The sequence below is a fragment of the Chionomys nivalis genome, chromosome 11 (assembly GCF_950005125.1).
Source record: "Chionomys nivalis chromosome 11, mChiNiv1.1, whole genome shotgun sequence".
NCBI lineage: Eukaryota > Metazoa > Chordata > Mammalia > Rodentia > Cricetidae > Chionomys > Chionomys nivalis.
In genome coordinates, this window is record NC_080096.1 from 45,778,146 (window position 1) to 45,801,277 (window position 23,132).

At 45.1% G+C, this 23,132-nt stretch overlaps 2 protein-coding genes across 3 annotated transcripts in view; both read right to left on the bottom strand.

The window, feature by feature from the left end:
• Dnajc6 (DnaJ heat shock protein family (Hsp40) member C6) overlaps positions 1 to 5,590 on the bottom strand; it is a 151,463-nt gene extending 145,873 nt beyond the window's left edge. Inside the window, exon 1 of the mRNA XM_057784111.1 lies at positions 5,412 to 5,590. Coding sequence (XP_057640094.1) covers positions 5,412 to 5,526 — 115 coding nt within the window. The 5' untranslated portion in view covers positions 5,527 to 5,590. The remainder of the gene's footprint in view (positions 1 to 5,411) is intronic.
• Positions 5,591 to 18,663: 13,073 nt separating this feature from the next.
• The window catches only part of Ak4 (adenylate kinase 4), a 53,416-nt gene continuing 48,947 nt past the window's right edge, over positions 18,664 to 23,132 (bottom strand). For both annotated transcript variants that reach the window (XM_057785285.1, XM_057785284.1), the window contains exon 5: positions 18,664 to 22,831. In XM_057785285.1, the coding sequence (XP_057641268.1) occupies positions 22,717 to 22,831 (115 nt within the window). In that variant the 3' untranslated portion in view covers positions 18,664 to 22,716. The remainder of the gene's footprint in view (positions 22,832 to 23,132) is intronic.

The window sequence follows — 23,132 nt, forward strand, 5'->3', positions numbered from 1 at the left end:
CTTATTCATAAAATGGAGACTGTAAACCAAGGGTGTTCAGGCCAGGAAGATGGCTCAGTGGGAAGGGGCTCTGGCAGCACTAGCTTTGATGGCCGAGTCTGATCCCCTAAACCCACAAGAAGCCAGACTCAGTGGCCTCCATCAGTAATCCCAGCTCTCCTACAGGGCCAGAGGCAGGACCGGCTCCTAGAACACAGCACAGTGACAGAAACAATAGAGACCTCAACAAAGTGGGAAGGGAGAACCGATGCCTAAAAGTCCTTCTCGGACATCTGTGCACACACACAAACAATTGAAAAGTATGTATTGTGTGTATGTACATATATACACACACATACAAAACCGTATACTCCCATATATGTGTGTGTGTGTGTGTGTGTGTGTAGGCACTCTTTAGCTGGCATACAACACTACACACATGTTACTATCCCAAATCTTAGATGAGAAAAATGACGGCGAGTGAGAGGTGAGATGACATGCCACAAGCCACACAGACAAGAAGCAGCGGGCCAGGATGCTCCACATCATTCACAACTCACAGCAGCTCCGGGAGGGAAGGGCAGCATCCAATCATCCTCCTGTATCGCTGTGAGTCTGGTACCCCAAGAAATACTGGCAACTCACTCATGCCACAAGTAGCAAATGGAAGAACTGAGACTCAGACCCACACTTGACAAAAGCCCCCATCTATCTCATAGGACAGTTTCACAAATTTTAGGTTGTACTGGGGTTACTTCAGGGCTTAGTAAAGGACAGGTTTCTGGGCTCTGTCCCCAGAGCTTCTGATTTTGTGACTCTAAAGCAGTGTGGAGTATTAGTACCTCTGATTTGGAGGACCTCCCTCAACAGTTATGCACCTATAGACATAATAGGTGTTAGGGAAGGAATTGGGCCCCAGACTGTCAGCAATGAAGCTCTGCCACTCAGAGTGGTGACTACTTGCCAGGGCTTAACTATCTTGTATTTTCTGTGCATGTGTGTGAGTGTGTGTGTTAGTGTGTGTGTGTTACCTATACAAGCACACGCTGGTGTGCTCAGGAACAAGGGTGACAGATACGATCGGTCACGCCCAGCTCTAACATGGTCGCTCAGGATCTAAAGTGGGGTCCTTGTTTATTCAGCAAGGGCTCTCCTCACTGAGCCATCTGCTCACCCCCTAACTCCCTTGACTCCTTTGAAATATGATCTCATTTGATTCCAGTAACCATGATCTCTATTTGATGTTATTTAAAAGAGAAAAAGACACACTGTTAGAAACAAGGAGTGAAGCTGGCTGACATGTGTTCTGCTGTCCTCTTGTCCTAGAAAAGAGTATGAGCTGGCACAGACTGAGCTGGTTCTAGCTGTGTCTTCCCAGGAAATAGCATATTTCAGGACCCAACAGGGTGAGATGATCTCTAGTGAGAGGAACTCAGGGATGATTAACATAATCCAAGGGCTGGAGCCCTCTCCTGGCAACAGAAACACACCAACTCTCTGGACAGTCCCTTTTCTACACCTAGTAGCCTTGAGGTGTGATTAAAGAGCCATCCTCTGAGAAGGGTGGATTATTGGAAGGGTTAATTTCTACTCCACACAGCTTGATCATATCCCCTTTCATGGAAAAGTCTTGAATTTGATCCCAGAAGTGGAAGAAGACAACACTACATCATTAAACTGAAATCAAGTAATTTATTAGAACCCAGAATATCTAAAGAGTTCCTATAAAGAGAGAGAAAAGAAAACAACGTACCAAGTAAGTGCGGGAAAGGTCAGCATCAGGCTTTTCCCAGAGGCCTGTGTGAGTGGCCAATGTTAGTGAAAAGATACTTAGATTCACTATCTATCAAAGGTATTCAATTCTCCGGAAAAGACAAATGACCGTGGTGGTCATGGTTGTCATGATCATGCATGTTTATTGGGAGCATGCCTAAGCATAGCATTTGGAAGATGGAGGTAGCAGGTCAAGGCCAGCCTGAGATGCCTGAGACCATCTCCAAAAAACACAAAGCAATAAAGGGACCACAACATCATTTTATACATATCAAGTAGGCACACACTGAAATGTCTAACACTATCAGACTGCACTATATACTTGTATGAAATTGTGGAAAGATAAACTTACCTAATTTTAAACAAAAAGCCTAGCAGAACACAGAAAGAAATTAAACAAAAAGCCTAGCAGAACACCAGAAACAAATTAGCATAAATTAGCATAAATCTTCAGCGGTCTATGTGGTAAGATCCTTTAAGAGCAGTAACAACAAAAACTTTATTACCTTTTATCCAGTAACTGTCCCTCTAAGTATTTCCATTGTATAAATAGTCAAGTGCATGTTTTAAGATTGTATTTGTATTAAATGTATATGTGGGGATGAAGGTGGGTGTCCACGGAGGCTAAAAGTTGTTATTGGATCCCCTGGAACTGGAGTTACAACCAGTCAGGTCGTGGGTGCTGGGAACCACACTCCAGTTCTCTGGAAGAGCAGCATGCACCAAAAGATGCCAGGAGCCCTCAAAGCTATGTGCTTTCTTTCTCACCTATGACTTGTGGGGCAGGCTGGGAGAGAGCTGAATGCTGCTACCAAAGGCCTCGCTGTCCCAGAAGATTCAGCTACCCGAAGAGACTCAAGTTACCGTCTTCCCCACAACTCACTAAACTTTTCAGTCCCATGACTACCCAGATGCGAGGTATAAGATCTGTACTGATATTTATAAAAATAAATTAGCCTTTTCTGAGCCTCTATGAGCTACGCAAACATTAACCAGCACAGCTACAGGATGCCATGGGAATTAGCATCCCCATCTTGCAAATGATAAATGGCTGCGTTTTAGGAAGATTAAGGGCCCCTGGCTAAGAACATGTTGTCTAATTTTGGGCCACTCATTAGCAGCAGACTAAAAGTATAGTCTTTCTGCCATCAGAGAACATGGCCCCAGGTGTTCAAGCGATAGCAACGTCATCATGAAGAAAACTCTAGAGCCCCTTTTACAGGACCGATAAAGCCGGGCTATGGGTTTCTTTCATCACGTGACAGTTCATCTTAACTTCCGTGAATACATGGGGATCTGTTCGTGGTGTGGTGGCAGATATGGCTGAAAGGGTGAGTTAGCCAGTTACCTGCTGTGAGTCCTCAGGCAAGGCATTCAGTATCCCCTGATTTTTCCTCTCAAGTACAAAATGGAGGGGGTAAATAATATCCACCCTTCTTCCTCCCAGGCCTGTTTTCAAGATCTGACCAAGGCTGGGTACAGTGGCACTCAGGAAGGAGAAGAGGCGGGACCTCTGTGAGCCCTGGTCTGGAGAGCTCCAGGCCAGCCAAAGCTACATAGTGAAACAATGTCTCAGAAAAAAGAAATGACAAAAAGGATAAAAACCTGAGCAAGCTCTTGTTTGGATTAATCTACTAGGTATCGATTAATTCCTTCTTGCTCCTCTCTTGCTCTGTCTGCCTCTCCCGTGTCCCCCCTCCGAGGCAGCCTTTCACTGATTCCCTCTCCCCCACTCACCCCTCCCCCAATAAACCTCTTGTGCACATACAAAAAAAGTATCATTTCATAGCCATATCATAATAGTCTTATCCCCAGGATGTCTAGGGAACAAAAAGAGGAATGTATAGGCATGTGTAGCCTAAAAAGCTGTGGCTGGACCGTAAAATAGGAACCAGGAACAGAAGCAAAGGCAGAGGATGCTGTGTGTTCAGGATCGAACTGTATTTGTTTGTTTTGTTTTTCTCCAGGCAGGATCTCACAATATAACCCTGGGTGTCATGGAGCTCACTCTGTAGACCAGGCTGCCTTCAAAACTCACAGAGATCGCCCTGCCTCTACCTCCCAAGTGCTGAGATCAAAGGTGAGGCTAGAACTGTAAAATTCTAAAATTCTCCATTCCTTCCTTCCCAGAATCAGGTGATGCATACCATTGTCTCTGAAGGAGTAGCTAGTGCTATCCCAGGACCCAACAACCTAGAGGAAGAAGCTGATCATCCCTAGCCCCATTGACTGTCAGTAGCAGATCTTGGTAGCCATAAGGAGGAAGTTTTATTTGCATATTAATTAAAGTAGGAAGACAAACTTTAGAAGCCAGCAAGGTGCTGAGTGATGACGGGCTCAAGGGTCTCTTTTCCGACCACCAAAAAGCTCTTGTCTATGGCAATAAATATTTTCAAGACCTTCATCAGGTTTTATACTCCCTACTCTGCATCAACACCTTACAGCTATTAACTCTTCATAATCAATCATTTATTTGATCCTTAAAGCAACGGGGTAAGGGTGGCTATGTCACCATAGGGCTCTGTTGGCATCTGGCTCAGGGCTGGATCTGTCGGCCATTTTAAATCAGGGCATGTCAGCCTCACAGAGGAAAGATCTTTAGAAGACAAAACAGACAAAAAGAAGGAGACCAGACCCACTCAAGTACCGAACGCACACTTCAACTGGAGGGAAGGGTAAAGAGGACTGGGGAAGGTGTGAGCTGTTATACCAGCCGGCCGGGCCGTCGGTCACAAAGACCCTTCAGGGGTTGAAATTCTAAAGAAGAGGTTACAGGTGGCAGGCAAGGCTTCGGGAGGGAGGGACCGCGTTTTGAGTGGCAGTCATGGCCACTGCCGGCTGAGAAACCGTGAGCCCATAGACCACGTTGTTTCCTACTCAGAAGCCTTTCTTCTCAGTGATATAAAATGTCGACTCTTCCTCCCCGGCCTCAACTCTCACTTTGCCCTCGCTGAGCTCCTGGGAGCCCTGCGGCTGTTTTCCCTGAGGGTAGACCGCTTTGCCAGCTGCTTACTGGAGTAACTCAACAGGTCTGAGGCTTCCTTTTGGCTCTGCCTCGGGCCTCCTCCGCACACCGGCGTCTCCCAGCCCAGTTCCCAGGAATGGGTGGCTTTAGGAGTTTAGTAATGTCGGTCTCCCTCTCTAGAAATGGTGTCATGCGCAGGACTTTGCCTATCATGCTCCCTCCGGGTCCTTGCAGAGAGAGGGGCTGGATAAAAATGAACGGAATGATGAGTAGCTATGAGTTGAGGCCCTGAAGAGGACAGAATGGCCTGCGCCTGGAAAGCAATTGCTTGTGGCGGTGCTTCTGGGTAACCTGGAGTCTCCGAGCGCCTACAGGTTGGAAAGGCTGGATGAAGATGGGGAGAACCCGGAAGGGAGCCTGGGGGTATCGTATCAACGCCCCAACGGTACCGCACTGCAGGGGCTGGGCCAGGTGTGGGATCCACGAGGGGAGCCAACCTGCGTGAGATTCTGTCGCGTGCCACCCACAAATCCCCAAGTGCAGAGCCAAGCCCGAAGACAAGACGCGGGGCGGGGGAGGGGGAGCACACCGGGACCCGCCCCTGCCCTGCAGAAGCCTGGGAACCTCGGGCCTGGCCCCCGCCGGACCTCCCAGTGCCCGCCGCCGCCCCGTTATCCGCGGGGCGTACACTCACCCCGCTCCGCCCGGGGAGCCGTTCGCGTCCTCCGCAGCCGCCGGCTCGCACGCCACCGCCGCAGCGCGGACAGCAGCCACGGGCTCTTAGTGCCTCCGGCCTCGGACGCGCCCATAGGTGCTCCCGCCCCTTCCCGCCGCTGCCTGGGCCCCCAGGGTAGCCGCCGCTGTCGCAGCAGCGCGTCTACTTGTGCCCGGGCCACTGCCGGGTAGACGCGGCCACGGGGGAGGAGCTTGCGGCGGGGTGATCCAAGTCCGTGCGTGGCGGCCGGCGTCGCGGGACCCCGACCACGAACAGGTGTGCGCGGCCACAAACACACGCTCTTTGCTGCAGAGAAATCTGTGCGTGTTCTGCAGTAGCCTGGCATCCTAGACTAACGCCGGGAACCCCAGGAGAGCCTCGATCCTATCTCACGTCACAGAGCGAGCATAAGATCGAAGCCCTCAGCGACAAGTCTTCTGTCGTAGCGCTCTGAAAGGATGGTTTCTATGTCCTGATCCCTAAATCTGCCTCACTGAATGAACGTGTTAGAAATGAAACATGCATCTCTATATGCCCGCCAAATTGCAAAACTGCCATTTTTGCAGTCATATGAATATTAGACAAGGGTTTCACCAGGTGATCAAAATTAAAATCACCAGTAGCGGCAGATGAAAACTGCATGTCTCTGAACTTGATGTGCTCAGGAATCCAGACTTGTCTGTCTTGTGCTCTGTACAAAAAAAAAAAAAAAGCACAAACAGAATCTGACGTCAGGAAACACCAAATAAACCCAAAATGAAAACAAGAGTCCTAAGATGGGTCCTGTTTTCTCCAGAGATGCCGATGCCATAAAAGTCTATGTTCAAGATCAGAGGAGGCAGAGAAGAGTCACAGCTACTAAACACAATTGTGCTCCTTGACTGGACCCTGAGGTGGAGGTATTTCACGTTTTTTTGTTGTGTTTAAGGCTCTAAAGTGCAAGGCCAGCCAAGTGCAAGGCCAGCCTGGGTTACAAAGAAAGATGTAGTGATATTTTGTTTATGTTTTAACAAATAAAGCTTGCCTGAAGATCAGAGTGCAGAGCTAAGCCACTAGAGGCTAGGGAATAGTGGCATGCACCTTGAATCCCAGGACTCCTGAGACAGAGACAGAGAGATCTCTGTTAGCCAAGGCCACCCTGGGCTGTGGAAAACTGATCCAGTCTAAAAGAGAAACAGAGCTCACACGAAGGTGATTCCAGCACTTGGGATCATAAACCTTTAATTCTAACCCTAGAGGGGTGGAGACAGGAGTGATATGGCTCGGTGGAGAGAGGAATATAAGGCAGAAGGAGACAGGAGCTCAGAGCTGTCCGAGGTTTGGTGGAGACAGTTGCACTCTGAGGTTTGGTGGAGACAGAAGGAGTCTGGAGATGAAATCTGAGGACAGGATCGCCCTTCGTTCTGGGCATTGGTAGAGGTAAAAGAACTCTAGTGGCTGGCCTCTCTGCTTCTCTGATCTTCAGCTTTTAACCCATATATCTGACGCTGGGATTTTATTATTACGACCAACTATTATTCGCGCTACAGGACAACCTTGTCTCAGAAGAGCAGTAGCGATACTAAGAAGAAAGGAATATATACAGGTAAAGGCCTAAAATGTATCTGGGCTGAGCAGGCAAAAGCACTTGCCACACAAGTTTGACAACCCAAATTTGATCTCCAGAACCAACAAAAAGCTGGGTGTTGCCATGGCTGAAATCTGTAACCCAACACTCCTACTGGGAGATGAAAAGCAGCAGAAAGCAGAGGATCAGCCAGAAGTTCCCAGCCCAGCTAGACAACAATGCAAAGAGAGGCAGAAACAAGAAAACAAAACAAAACAAAAACAAAAAACAAAAAACCCTGTTCTGCCTCAACAAGGTCGAAGAAGAAACTCCCAACAGTTGTCCTCTGGCTTCCTTGTGTACACTATGTCATACACAAGCCTATAAATCTTTTTTTTTTTTTTTTGAGACAAGGTCTCTCTATGTAGTTAGTCATAGTTATCCTGGAACTTGCTATGTAGATCAGACTGGCCTTGAACTCACAGAGATTCTCGTGCCTCTGCCTCCTCAGTGCTTTGATTAAAGGCATATCTGAATTTCAGATAGTTCAATCCAGTATATAAAATGTGGTTGAGCCACCAGGCTCATGTTTCCATGGCTACGTTTGACTTACTCATCACCCTTACTCCCTTAAGGAAGCCAGCAGCCATCTAAGGCCTGAGGGCTCTGAGAAGTTACAAGGGCAAGGTCCTAGGCTCCCTGATATCGAAGAGGCCCTTGGTTGTCTAGACAATCAACCCTGTATAAGCAATTATAGGGCAGCCCTATTTGATTAATTTTCAATGTAGAAAATGAGGATATAGATACAAAATGAAAGATGAGTAGGAGAGACTGGGAAGCAGATCCCTCTCTCTCTCTCTCTCTCTCTCTCTCTCTCTCTCTCTCTGTCTCCAGTAAACAGATTTCTTTCATACCAGCTTTCAGGTTTCATGGATTCCAAACCGAAGACACTGGCCCTTTGAACAAATCATCTACTTTACAGAGCTATTCAGGAATAGGGGTCACATGGAACCTACTAATTCCCTAGACAAGTTTCCTCCTGTTCCTGTGACTTCTTAACCCGGGGCATTGAAAGTCTTGGAGTTAGAATACATAGTATCTAATTTTTGTTAGCCAAACCATCTGTGAAATATAGTTATTTTAAACATCAACCAGTATAGCCATTCTCATTAAAGAAAGGAGTATAACCAGACGGCCTAGACAGCCTTTTGCTAGGTACCCTACCACACTAACCTATATGTGCTGAATCCTACCAACTAGTTCTGAAATACTATCCCAGCCCAGTGGGCCTGGCAAGACACCCCTTGGCATCGATTGTCTGTATCCAGGGTCTGATCTGCACCTGGAGTGCCGAGTAGATATAACTCCACACTTGGCAAGTAGAGGGAGGATTACAAACACAAGCCCTGCCCAGACTACAGAGTGAGATCCTGCCTCAGACAGAAGCAGTCAGCTTGCAAGCAGAAAGATTTTATTGGTCTGGAAAAGACCAGAGGGACTTATTTTTCCCTTTTCTTCCAAACATCATGTGATTTCATGACATCCTTCCAGCTCAGAATTGGAATGAGGTCAGAAGTTTCTGGTTCCCACAGTTAAAATGAGCCTCAGATAGATGGGGGAGGGGTTGGGAGACTCTCTTCAACAAACCCTGGAAGCCCATGAGATGAGAACTCAGTCTGAATGAAAAGGTCCCAAGTGCATATTCAGGAGGTTAGGCACAAGAATTTCCTTTCAAAGGCCAAAAATGTGGACTGAAAACACAGTAAGGCGAAGAAAGAAAGAAAAATGTGGGCTAGTGAGATGGCTTATCAGGTACAGGCCTTGTTCTGTCAAGACTCACATAGTAGGAAAAGAGAACTGATTCCTTCAAACTGTCCTCTGACCTGCTGCACACCCCCCCACATACATATAGACACACATACATACACATATACCCACACACACCATACACACACTACACATACCACACACATATATACACACCACACCACATACCACAAACACACCACATATACATACACACACGCCACACACACACCACACCACATACCACAAACATACCACATATATACATGCACACCACATACACACACATATATACACACCACACACACCACACCACATACCACAAACATACCACATATACATGCACACCACATACACACACATATATACACACCACACACACCACACCACATACCACAAACATACCACATATACATGCACACCACATACACACACATATATACACACCACACACACCACACCACATACCACAAACATACCACATATACATGCACACCACATACACACACATATATACACACCACACACACCACACCACATACTACAAACACCACATACACACACACCACACCACATACCACAAACACACTGCATATACACACCATACACACACTACACATACCACACACATATATAAACACCAAACCACATATACACACACACCACACCACATACCACAAACACACCACATACACACACACCACATGCCACAAACACATACACACACCATACCACATACCACAAACATACCACATATACCTACACACACCCTACACATATAAATACTGCACACATACACATCATATACTACACTGTAATGTGAATTCTAATTGATCTCAATAAAATCCCAGAGTTAAAGATGTAATGATATTTCAGTTGTGTTTCAATAAATAAAGTTTGCCTGAAGATCAGAGAGTAAAAGAGCCCCACTGGTCAGCCTTACAGACCAGGCATTAGTGACACGCACCTTTAATCCCAGTAGCCACACTAGTTTGCCATAGAAACCAGATGGTAGTGATGCATGCCTTTAATCCTAGCACTAGAGAGGACTATAAGATGGGAGGAGACAGCTCTCAGACACAGTCTCATTCCTGGAGGCAGGATCAACATTTCAGACTGAGGTACAAGTAAGAGCTAGCGACTGGCTGTTTTGCAACTGGCCTTCAGGTTGAACCTCAATATCTGTCTCTAGGTTTTTTGTGCTACAGTCAGAGAAGTAAAGGAGTCAACCACTAGAGGGACTTACCTCTACCGAATCCTCAAACCAAATGGGTAAGGTCCTGTCTCTACGAATCCTTAAACTGAATAGGGCTGAGCTCCTGTCTCCTCCCGCCTTATATTCCTCTCTTCCCAGTCATATCACGTCCCATCTCCGCCTCCCATGTGCTGGGCTTAAAGATGTATGCCAACACTGCCTGGCCTCTATCGTTAACCAGTGGCTAGCTCCACTGTCTGATCTCCAGGCAAGCTTTGTTAGAGCACAAACAAAATATCACCACACACACATGCACACCACATACACACACATCGTACACATACCACACACACATATATACCACACACATCACACACATGCACAACACCACACACAAACACACAAATGAACAAGTAAATGTAGTTTAAGAATTCAAATGTGAAAAATGCAAACCAAATAAACCCACTTAATTCTAAATTTGTTCACGGTGCAAGCAGAGAAAAAAATAACTGAATCCCACTCATGTCATTCAGTTTACAAAGCTAGTATCAGGAGTAAGAAATGCTAACGTTTCCGTCCTCAAAGTCGATGAGATTTAAAGAACGCATATGCCCGTGTATATGTGTATCTCTGTATGTGTGTGTGTTGTTGCAGTTTATAATAAAATAGTCCCACCCTAGCCCAGAATGGAGTATAATAAGGGTTTACTTAATAGGGGGTGAACTCACAGAAAGGTAGCTGTCTGCAGTCTTCTGCATGCACTGGGAACTGGAACAGAATCCAGCAGCCATGAGACCCATGCATGCTTTACATCTGCATTATAGTACACGAGATCATGCCCAAAGTGGGCTGGTATCTTAAAGACTTTTGGTTGAAGGAGTTATCTGAAGCACCATTATTTTGACAGAAAAGGGAAAATAGTGTGGGAAGTCCTTCTGTATGTGTGTTGCTTTTATTGGTTAATGAACAAAGAATCTTCTTTGGGCCTAGGGCAGGCAAAATTAAGCCAGGGGAGAAATCCAAACAGAGATAGAGAGAGAAAATAGGCGGAGTCAAGGAGATGCCATATAGCTGCCCAAGGAGAAAGACACAAGCCACAAACCCCCAGCTGGAACTTTACCCAGTAAGCCGCAGCCTTGTGGGGATACACAGAATAACAGAAATGTTAGTAAGAATCCTAAGCTAATAGGCCAAGCAGTGTTGTAATTCATACAGTTTCTGTGTTATTATTCGGGTCTGGGCAGCCAGGAAATAAATGCAACCTTTGTCTTTTGGGAGCAGCATGATCCTAGCCACCCCTGCCTACCTGCTCAACCTCTGCTTCCTCATCTGTGAAGTAAAAGTAGTGAGAAGTTCTTGTAGTAATTTGCTGCACTAGATGTACTGGATCAAATGGGCTCAGATTTATAACAGTAGCCTTTTATAATGCCATGAAGCAGTGGTAGCCTTTATGCCATCTTTCGTTTTCAATTAATAAATAAATTCTGTGTGTGTGTGTGTGTGTGTGTGTGTGTGTGTGTGTGTGTGTATGTGGTTGTGATCACAGAGACATGGGAAGGCCTAGATCTGGGATAAGGGTCACATTCTCCAAGCTCCATCCTTTCTTCTATTATGCCTAAACATCGCCATTACCACCACCCCCTTCCAGAAGATTCTAGCACAAATAATAAAAACCCAGAGACAGATATTGGGGTTCAACCTGAAAATCAGAAAAGCAAAGCAACTAACCACTGGCTCTTACCTCTACCTCAGACTGAAAATGGGCAACCCTGCCTCCACAAATCCTCAGATTGAGACTGCAAGTGAGGCCTGTTTTTCTCTCTAGTTCTGGGGTAAAAAGTATGCACTACCACTGCCCAGCTTCTGTGGCTAATAAGTACGGCTGCTGGAATTTAAGATATATGCTACCATTGCCTGGCCTGTATGACTGACTAGTGTGTCTTCTGAGATTAAAGGTGTGTGCTACCACTGCTTGACCTGTGTGGCTTACTAGTGTGTCTGTTTTGCACTGATCTTCAGGCAAGCTTTATGTATTAAAATACAAACAATATACCATTCTAGAGGATTCCGGGATAAGAACTATAACCTAGTGTCATTGTCACTCACTGCCAGTGCCTCTGAAGTCACTGGGATCAATGGTGTCACATCTTCTGGATGAATGGTAATGCCAGTAGGGAACTGTAAGAAATAAGCTGAATATAATCCCACCCAAATCTGCTTTTCAAGCTGAAGGTCTCCAAGTTCACAAGATTAAAGGGTGTGGTGAATTGAATGAGAATGACCTCCATACACTCATATATTTGAATGCTTGATCACCCTATCCACCCACCCGTTCCCTCACAGTTAGTGGAACTGTTTGGGAAGGATTGGGAGGTGTGGCCTTGTTGGAAGAGGTGTGCCACTGGGGTGCTCTTTGAGATTTCAAAAGTGATGTGGGATGGCCTTCTGTATGTATTTTGCTTTTATTGGTTGATGTTTTGGACTATGCCAGGGCAGAATATAGCCAGGCTGGAGGAGATAGAGATAGAGAGTAGGTGCAGTCAAAGAGATGCCATGTAGCTGCTGAAGGAGGCAAGTACCCTGAAGCTGCCCAAGAAACAAGAGGTAACAATCCACAAGTTTCATGGTAACATATAAAATAATAAAAATGGGTTAATTTAAGATGTAAGAGTTACTTAATAAGAAACATGAGCTAATAGGCCAAAAGGTATTATAATTAATATAGTTTCTGTGTGATTATTCAGGTCTGAGCAGAAAGGAACCAAGTGAGTGGTCTCTTACTACACAAAAGACTCACACCATCCCCAGTTAGCTCTTTCTCTACATCTCTGACTCATGATTGTTATCTCAACATGTAAACTCTCAGCTACTACTCCAAAACTATGCCTGTCTGCCTGCCTGCCTGCCTGCCTGCCTGACATCATATTCCAGCACTTGGAAAGGAGAGGTAGGCGAACCTCTGTGATTTTTTAGGCCATCCTGGTCTACAAAGTGACTTCAAAATAGCCAAGACTGTTACACAGAGAAACCTTGCCTCAAAAACAAAACAAAACAAAACAAAAAAAAAAACAGCATAGATTTGCTTTTTAAAATGTCTACCCTGTATCAAGAAACACAACAAAGGTGCTTAATCTAGAAAGGGGACAACATGATCAAATTCCATCCTAGCTTGATCTTTTCTTTGTCTAAATAAGTCAGAAAACAGGAGTTTATTTTCAATTTTGGACTTGTAAATTTTTTTTTCAAAATAGAGCATATTCACAGTGATGCCTGTAAATAAACAGAAGCATTTGCAACTTAAAAGATGCTGACCCTATAAATTTGACGCTGGATAGACTTCCATGTTGCTGCATAGGTATTTCCTATGCGACCTTCCTCTGGGTAGTGGGAGTCACTTCAGGTGTCCCTCTTTATGAAGCCCAGCACTTTGGGGCCTCAATCCACTTCCATATATCAAAATGGCAAGCCTAATTTCTTACTGCTTTCACTGTCCTTGTATACTCTGCCCGTGTTTCAGAATTATTTTAGTTGCAACTGCTGTATACCTGGGTTTTTGTTTTTGTTTTTTGAGACAGGGTTTCTCTGTAGCTTTGGACCTTGTTTAGACTTCTTTTTTATAGTTTCAGAAACTTTTCCTGTCCCCCCGCCACTTTCCAAATTTCTCTTCGGAAGCACTTTCAGAATTGGAACACTGAGGATCCCTTGGGTTCTCTGAATCACCAATGACGATGAAGATTGTGTCTGTCTGTGGCCTATCTTTTCTTAACTTTAGATTTGGTGAGTAGCTCCCCACACACAAGTCACATCTTGGCAAATGGTTTGCTAGCTGCATCTATCTCTGCTCTTGACTCTCACACAGCTTCTTGATCACTTGCTCAAAGCCAACATGGTGCTCATCACGCTGAGAGGCTCGTTCCTTGTGAAGAACCAGGAGCCATTATATTCATACCTCCACTAGCCTCTGAGAAAAATTCTGCAATTAACAGCAAAACTCTCATCTTTAAAATGAGAGGGGAAAGAAATCTCCACCATGACGCCTGATTTTCCTTCCCTTTGCTTCCACACTGACACAGTTTTGTCTTTTCTAGGTCTGGTCCCACTAACTGTCTCCCTTGCCCACAAACCATCCTGGCACAAAGGGAGCTGATTCTCTTGTCTTTCACTTAGGCATGAACTAGTTGATCTTTGTCAGTTTTGAACAAAACCCATCACTTCCACCTACTTGCTATACACTTAGATTGTTCTCCTATTGTGCTTCTTTCTTCAGTTTTTTTTCTTTCCCACACCATTTCTACTGGTCTGTGACTGCTTTCCTTTTGTCTCTTCAATTAAAGAAACTGTGTATACAGCACAGTTCTTGCTGTACTCCCTCCATTCAGCTCCCAGCTTCGCTGATGCTTATCATCGGGTAGTAACAGAGTCCCAAGTGAGGACTTAGTGTGAGTTGCTTGTCTGAAGACTACTTATCCATATCCCTGACTACTGAAGATCAGCGGGCTGGTGTTTCTGTTCTTCAGTACTATTCCACTGCTGTTTTGCCTGTGTATGAATTGCTTGGACTGTCTGCACAGGACCCCAGAAATTTCTGTTTCTTGAAGGATGTTTTAACACTAAGCATTCTGAGTTAAAGTGATATATAGGCTCAGGGTTTTTAAACCTATTTTTTTTCTAAAAGATATATTTATTATATATACAGTGTTTTGCTTGTATTCCTGCAGGTCAGAAGAGGGCACCAGATCTCAATTCAGATGGTTGTGAGCCACCATGTGGTTGCTGGGAATTGAACTCAGGACCTCTGGAAGAGCAACCAGTGCTCTTAACCTGTGAGCCATCTCTCCAGCCCAGTTTCGTTTTTCAAGACAGAATTTCTTTGTGTAACAGTCCTGGCTGTCCCACAACTCACTTTGTAGACCAGGCTGGCCTCTTACTCAGAGATCCGCCTGCCTGTCTCCCAAGTGCTGGGATTAAAGGTGTGCGCCACCACAGCCCATTATGAATTTGAATGTTAAGTTTTGATTCATGGGTTTTTCTTCTTCTGGAGGATTCGATTATAAGTGTGTTGGGTCTTCTCCATCCCCTATGGTTTTTTTTTTTCTGAACATTTCACCTTTTTATTATTTTAATCCTATGAGTTTTCATTTTCCATGTCCATGTCTTCTTTGTATGTCTTGATGAATTTGGACTCCCTTGTACCCCTTGTAAGTTACTTCTTAGGACCTTTGTCTCACTTTGTGTTCCTGTATCATCTCTCATTTACAGCTTCTTTATCGTGTCCTGCTCAGGACTGCATTTCTGATTTGTGGTGCTTTTGTCTGTTGTTGCTTCCCTGGTTGGTTCGTTATTGGAGTGGTGGAGTACAATTCCCTTTCTGCTCTCAAGTTGGGTCTTGGATGGTCTTTATTTATTTTTTTTTTTCGAGACAGGGTTTCTCTGTGGTTTTGGAGCCTGTCCTGGAACTAGCTCTTGTAGACCAGGCTGGTCTCGAACTCACAGAGATCCGCCTGCCTCTGCCTCCCAAGTGCTGGGATTAAAGGCGTGCGCCACCACCGGCTGGCTTTGGATGGTCTTTATAAGCTATCGAATCCTATTTTAGACTCCCAATTTATTTCCTCTTAAAAATAATTTTGTAGAGTCTTGGAAAGATGGCTCAGAGGTAAAGACAACACTTGCTGCCAAGCTCAAGTTTGATTTCAATCACCCACATGATAGAATAAGAGAACTCTAAGACAATTTTGCAGACTTGTCTTCAGACTTCTACATTTGAACAGAGGCACCTACACACACACACACACACACACACACACACATTCATTTTAATGTGTGGCTAGTGGATATTTTTTCTGCTTGTTCAAAATGTTGGGCTTTCCTGCACCAGGTGTTTCTACTGTAAGGATGAACCTTACTCAACAGCACCCTCTCCTGTTGGTGCACTGAAATATTTTTTATAGTACTGTTCATTAACTTCAGATCTAACTATGTGGTATCAGATCCTTGAACATGCTATGGAAACAAAGCTACAAAGCTACATCCCTGGGTCCCTCAAATACACTTCTTAATGAACAGTACCTTTGGGTGTAATGTTAGGGAAAGTTTGGTGTCTTAGATTCCATGGAACCTTTGTTCTATGGGTTTTTATATAAATTCTATCTGTTTCTACAAGGGCTCCAGAACTGGTACTGATCTCCGATATTTATTTCCCCATCCAAATAAAAATTTGCAGTATTGTGCCCTAGCTATCTATGAGTTAAATACAATTTTATCATGCTTTTGTTGGCCTTGTTTTTTTAAGGATGTATGGACTCAGATTTAAGTAGCTATTGTTTTCAGAGTCCTCATTTTCTTGCCCAAACTTGTACATACCAATATTAATTTTTAGGCAAGACTTTCATGTGGAAATTACATAACAGGTCTAGTTTATTGGGGTTCAAACTAAAGAAACTATTTTTTTTTCTTCAGATAAGACATGGGTCAGTGAGATGGCTCAGACAGTAAAGGTGCTTGTTACCAAGTGAGTTTGATCTTTGGAAACACAAATGGTGGTGGCTGGGGGGAGACCAACTCCACTCACAATACACATAATGGTGTGTGTGTGCTATGTGTGTTTGTAGGGGAAAAGATCAAAACAAGTAAATGAGAAAATAAGGGGAAATTTAAATAGAGAAAATGGTTTTCTCAGGTCTAAGCAATTTTATCCTTTCTTCTTCTCACTCAGAGTATTGTGGAAAGGACCCACGTATCCACAGTTATGTTTGTCCTGCAGTCAGTATGAGTCATCTGAAATGGTATAGTTAACGGTGTTACAATCAATGGATCTACACTGTTGGTCTATAGAGACAACCTCCAGAGACAATCAATGGATCTACACTGTTGGTCTATAGAGACAATCTCCAGAGACAATCAGTGGATCTACACTGTTGGTCTATAGAGACAATCTCCAGAGGCAATCAATGGATCTACACTGTTGGTCTACAGAGACAATCTCCAGAGACAATCAATGGATCTACACTGTTCATCTATAGAGACAATTTCCAGAGACAGTGGCTGCTCTGGCTTCACAGAGCTGCATTGGGCATCCATCCCTATTCCTGATTACTCCTTGTCAGGAAATTGTGTTCTCTCCAGAACCATGACCTTAGATGGTGGGATAGAGAATGTCAGCACCTGATCAGACATGAGAATCTCTCCATGGGAGGCTTTCCTGGCTTGTTAAAGGGACTACCCCCAGGACCCTGGCCAGAAGAGAAGCCTGACAAAGAACCTAATTGTTTAGTTCCTCGTCAGTTGATTTCTTACCATCTTGACCAGGACCCAGAGTACCAGGATAATGGGAGTCAGAAAGAGGAAGAAGAGCTGAGTGGTGGTCAGTGAAGTCCTTTAAACCACTGACTTACCGAGTGGACAGGCCTGACCAAATCCACCAGTCTCGGGTCATCATGAGTAACTGCTGTGTGGCCCACTGCCTGGCATCAGACAGCCCATCATATCTCCCATGGTGTCCACACCTATACTCACACTTAACTAGTCACCAAGACGACTCTCGCTCCTTTATCATCCTCTCTAAAGTCTCAAATTGGCCCACGAGGATCTGCCACTTGGCCAAGTTAAAATCTGAAATGGCAAAGATGCACGAACCACAGGTCTGTCTGAGGAAAGCGAACAAGTGGGCAAGAATAAGCCACCGGAAGGCAGTGGCAGCAACAGGTAAGCAGCAGTGACTCCCTTTTGTCAGAGGTCATTCTACTTTGTCTTATGCTCACCCCCATTTACTCACCTTGCTCCTCTCTTCCTCCTGGGAGTGGTTTCCTTTTTCTGCTCCTCTTACTCTAATCATCCCCTTAACTGAAGTCTCTTCTCAGTTCAGATCTGCTGCGGGGTGACTGCCATGCAAATTGGACATCATTTCTGGCAGGCATTCTTACACTGTTTCTCACCAGCAAAGTGCAAGGCCTTCCCCAGCCAGCCTCACCTGTCTCGCAGGTGGTTTCTGCCTGTCGTGCACACCCAAACCTCCCTGCACACTCTACCGCATCTGGCAAAACTCAGCTCAAACATTAACCGTCCCTGGGCTTCTCTTTAGCTAAGAGTTTTCTCAATGAATGGGTTAATTGTAATAGTTATAATCACTCATGTTCTCCAGACAACTGGGAGAGTCAGGGGTGAAAATCTATTTACATTTGTATCCTTAGAATCTAATGAAGTTTGACAAATCCGTAACAACTGGATGGCGGATCACACTCCTGGGCCCAGCTCCCTTAGTCCTCTTAGGTTATGCCATCCTGCAGTAATAAACCCAACCCAGAGCCAGCAAAATGGCTCAAAAGGCAGAAGTGCTTGCTATCAAACCTCACTGCCCAAGTCTGATCCCTAGGACCCACATTGCAAGGGAGAACTGGCTCTCACACATTGTCCTCTAACATCACTGCAATGCAACGAGTATTTTAGAAACTAAATTAAAGGGGCTGGAGAGATGATGGCTCAGAGGTTCTTCCAAAGGTCCTGAGTTCAATTCCCAGCAACCACATGGTGGCTCACAACCATCTGTAATAGGGTCTAGTGTCCTCTTCTGGCCTGCAGGCATACACACAGAATATTGTATACATAATAAATAAATATTAAAAAAAAAGAAACTAAAGTCTCATAGCTTTTAAAAACCAATTTTATTTTCAGATACTACTCGCCCAGTTTGGAAGGGGTGCATCTTTGCTCTGAGTTTTCCCTTTTAAGAGTCCCAAGGCATTGTTCACCTCATTAAGATTTCTGACTCTTCCATTGTCAGCTCTGAAGTGGCACAATTTGTCTACCCTTACTTCAGTGACATCAGCGAGGCAAGTGTTCAAGTATGAAGAAGCCCAGAGAGAAGGGCTGTGAACTCCTCCACCAATGAGGGAGCGTGGGTGTCTCAGCCATCTGACAACCTGCCACATAGCCATTCCATCCAGATGGCCTTCCTCTGCCCTTCCTAAGGACATGCATAGGTTTAGAACTTGTTCCAGCTGGTTTCAGCTACTGGAAGGCCCCCCAGAGGAGAAGGCCATACCAGGGTTGCGAAAAGCCAGTAGGTACTTTTTTCATGGCCCAAGCTCCCCAGGCAACATTACAAAGGGCTCTGGCTCCAGCTTCTGTAAAAACAAAACTAACGAGTAAAGGGCAGGGCAAACAAGGAACATGAGGGAACATTAACAAGCCAACAGCAGGAAAGCGAACAGGACAAGAAGCATAGCTTGCCACCACTACTTGGTTTAGGTTACATTCACTGTTTGACTCGTTTACACAGTAGGTGTCAACTGTGGCTAACGGAAAAGCCATCACGAACGTAAACAACCAAGGGCAAACTCCTGAAAACTTTAGTGTATAAACAGCCACAAACACTAAATGAACTGATTGCATCAAGCAGAAAAACGTTTATTTCTATCAAATTGAATACAAATCGATCTTCAAGTGAGACAACAACAACAAAAAAAGCCAATTAATACAATGAAGTTAGGATAGCATACACAGAACACGTTCAGACACTCTGAATTAAGTATATATGCCAAAGTCAGGAACACCAACTGTCACACTAAAGAAAAACAGGCCTGTCGGCTCCTGGAAAACGTAAGCCATTTTTCACAGGCCACTGAACTGAAGACAGGAGGCACTGGGTTAGAAGATTACCTTGAACTTTGGGAGATCACAGTGAAATGCCATCATAGCGCAACATATTCCCCCAGAGATCTGTCCCCCTCAAAAACAATTCAGTAGTACAAATTCTCATAAAACTAGAAAAGCCTTAAGCCCTAACATCGCTTGCAGTTTCCACAAAGACAAAATTTTTCTCCCTTCTCTCTAATCCCAGAGAGATAATGACCCTTTCAAAAGTTCGAAACAAGGATCTTTTATTGCAAGACATGTGTGCTTCCTGTTTTCTGTCACTAGAGATACAGTCTGTATGAATGCTATCTGGGCCAATAGCATAGCCTGTCTCCTTCGCACTCAACTACATACAGAATGGCCAAACCGTAACGTGCCTAGGCACAGGTGATGACATTTATTCTGCCAAGAACTGTGCAGTTTACCACACCAAAAATAAGGAATAGCATGTAAGGTTTTAACAGATGGCAGGTTTTCTTCATATGGGATGCATGGCTTCTGATACCTGAATTGAGGCCAGTCAGCCTGGGTCCAAACCCAGTCTTGTAATTAGAGGACTCTTCTGGCAAGTTCCTTTGCCTAAGCCACTCCAATGATGTCCCACTCTTTCTGAGCCCACAAGCAGAAGTGGGGAGGGGGGGGGTTTGCTTAGAGCGAGACAGACAGCTAACATCCAATAAAAGCCTGTGGTTTCTGAAGCAGGAAAACCTGGGAGTGGGTCATAGCTGTACTGTTCACTTGTATCAAGAGCCTGGGCAAGACTTCCTAAACTGGACTCCTTGTTCATAGGAAGAATTGGTTGTGTCTACCTTATGGGATGCTGGGAAGAGTCATCAAGATGTTTATGGTGGTCCTGAGAGCACACAATCCACTCAGAAGGCCTCCTTCGTGGCACCTTTTTGTCATAATACTAGAGGAAAAAGCAAAAGGGTGGTGGGAGGCAAACTGAACAAAGAACTGGATGGAGCCTGTGAATTAAGGTCAGTGTGGAATCTCAGAAACCACCCAGACTCTTGGCTTCCATCTGAGGGACAGGAAGGCATGGAAGGGAAGGACAAGATGCTTCTTTCATTCTACCTGTCAAGGAATTTTCGGCATTAACGCTCTTTTGACAAAGTCATTTTAAAAAAAGAACAGGCAAGTCTGGTGTGGAAAACCAGATGTCCTTTTTTTGGCCAATGAACGTGAAAATCAGCAAAGACCTTGGAAAAGACATTTTTGCCTCTTCCTGGTCTCACCAGCAGCAGACAGACACTCCTGACCCCTAGTGCCCCAGTGCCTAGCTACCATAGACTACTGAGCTTGAAATGCAAACAGAAAAAGATGGAAAAACAGAGTGTGCAGGCAGCGACCTGGTCACACCTCAATCTTTAAAAGAGGTGAAGAAATAAGTTGGAAGTTATCCCCCCCCCCAGTTACCCCAAATTCCTTTAAGTTTCTACTTCCCTTGATTTATGGAAATAATCTCAGGTTGATCCTCCTCTAGACAGCAGTTTCCCATGCCTGGCCTGCCTCCCCTGGACTTTTATGTCTCTCCTGACCCCTACCAAGTGACATCCAAATGCAAGCTTCCAAAGTAGTCGGCATCAACATGACAGTGCCCACGTGGTCACAGGCCTGAGCCAGGCGTCTCCACTGAGAGCATGCGGAGGGATGCTGCTCTGCACTGCCTTTAAGGCAGCTGAAGAACATGCACAGGGGAGGACACTGAGAGGAGCCACAGAGTCCAGGCAGTACAGTAAGGAAGACAGCCTCTCATCACCACACAGAACAGACCGCAGATCCACAGACACCTTCCAAATGCAATGTGTCAACACCACTAAAGTGCTACGCCCACCCCACACCCTGCCCCCACAGTAAGAAAGGAGACTCCCTGGGGGACAGGCAGGTGCAGGGCACCTTAAGGCAGCAAGAAGAAATGTCACCTCTCTTCCCAGAGAAGAGTAAGAATTATACAAGGTGGCCAACAAGTCTGGACACCAGGGAAGTCTTTTAACAAAAGTTTTATTGACATGATGATTGACAAAATATTAGCCTTTGTGGCCACCTATAGACTGCATCTTTGGAATAGGAAGAAAACAAAGATTCTGCGTCCCCACAGCGGTAAAGCAGGTGCAATGTACAGCTAGTGCAAGACGCTCTAAGCCCACAGGCTCGCTCCCTTTACCGACTTCTTGCCATCTGCTTGGATCACTCACAAAAAACATTGTCAGCATTAATATTTAGCAGCACGTTCAATATTCACCTTGCTTTGAATAAAGAAGTCGAAACCATCTCATTAGTCCAGTGATTTCCACATGATCACTACTTCTATGCAGAAGAGACGATCATCCCACATTTCCTTAAGTGAACATTTCCCTTGTTTTTTTTTTTCTTTGAGAAGTCCCAAAAACTTTAGGGAATCGTTTTTAAACAACAGAAGGTACAGAGTGGGTTCAAGACAGTCAGAGCAGCCGTTTCACAAAGTGAGCTCTCTGCCTGGCTCAGTTCCCCTGGTTCTCAGTCTGTAGAGAGAGGAGGTTAGAGGGATAAAGGCAGAGACTATCGTGTTACCGAACAGCTTATGAGGAGAGCGAGCAGATGAGACAGGACACGTCAGCAGAAACTAGGATGTCTGAGATCAGAGGGTGGAACAGTCGCCGTGGAGAAGCAGTGGCTGAGAGCGCAATTAGCATCAATTCAATTATCATCAAGGAGGGTATGGCAGAGGACAAGCCAGGACCACAGCTCTCCAAGTTCTCAGGCTGGCAGTGCTGTGGTTCAGTAGCCTGTGGAAGGTGGCACGAAATCAGAGATTCCACCACCATCACGTGCAAGAAGATTTCGATAGCAGCACATGACTGCAACCCATCTAGAGTATGGGCTCCACACTGGTGGAAATCCAGTCTGGGCTTCTGCCCCTGCAGCGCTCTGCGTTCTTTTCGAAGGCAGGAGGAGGGTTTCTTCATGGATGCTTTCTACCCACTAGTTTTCCTCATTACTTCATTCACTTAAACTAGAGAAGATGCTGCAAGCTATCTCAGCTAGCTTCTAATTTGGCCAGGGCACCAGGACTACACGCATGATTGAGAGAACGACCACGTCTTCTTGGCTCTTCAAGGGCAGGCTCAGTTTGCTTCTTTGGACTGAATAGGTGCAATCTTGTTTGAGAAAAGTGTGTAAACGTAGGGCCATATTTTGTTCGTCTCCGTCCCGGAGAACTGGTGGAGCACTCCGCGGCTCCTGGAAGACAATCCAAGTAAAACATCGTTTAGGTTGTCTAACATCACAGGACAGGCAGAGAGCCGAGGTTAAAGCGGGCACCATCCCCTGGTCTGTTTATAGTTTGACAGTCACCCTAGTCTACCTGAATCACGTATTTACATGAAAGCATGTCAAAGTATCTAAGGCAATTAAATAAGATAATGAGGGATGGAATGGGGGGTGCGTTGGAGCACAAAGATGGAAAACCTGCATAGTATTCATAAAGCCTCATCTCCATCTGCCAAAATCCCCCAACCCCCCTCACCCCCACAGCAAAAAT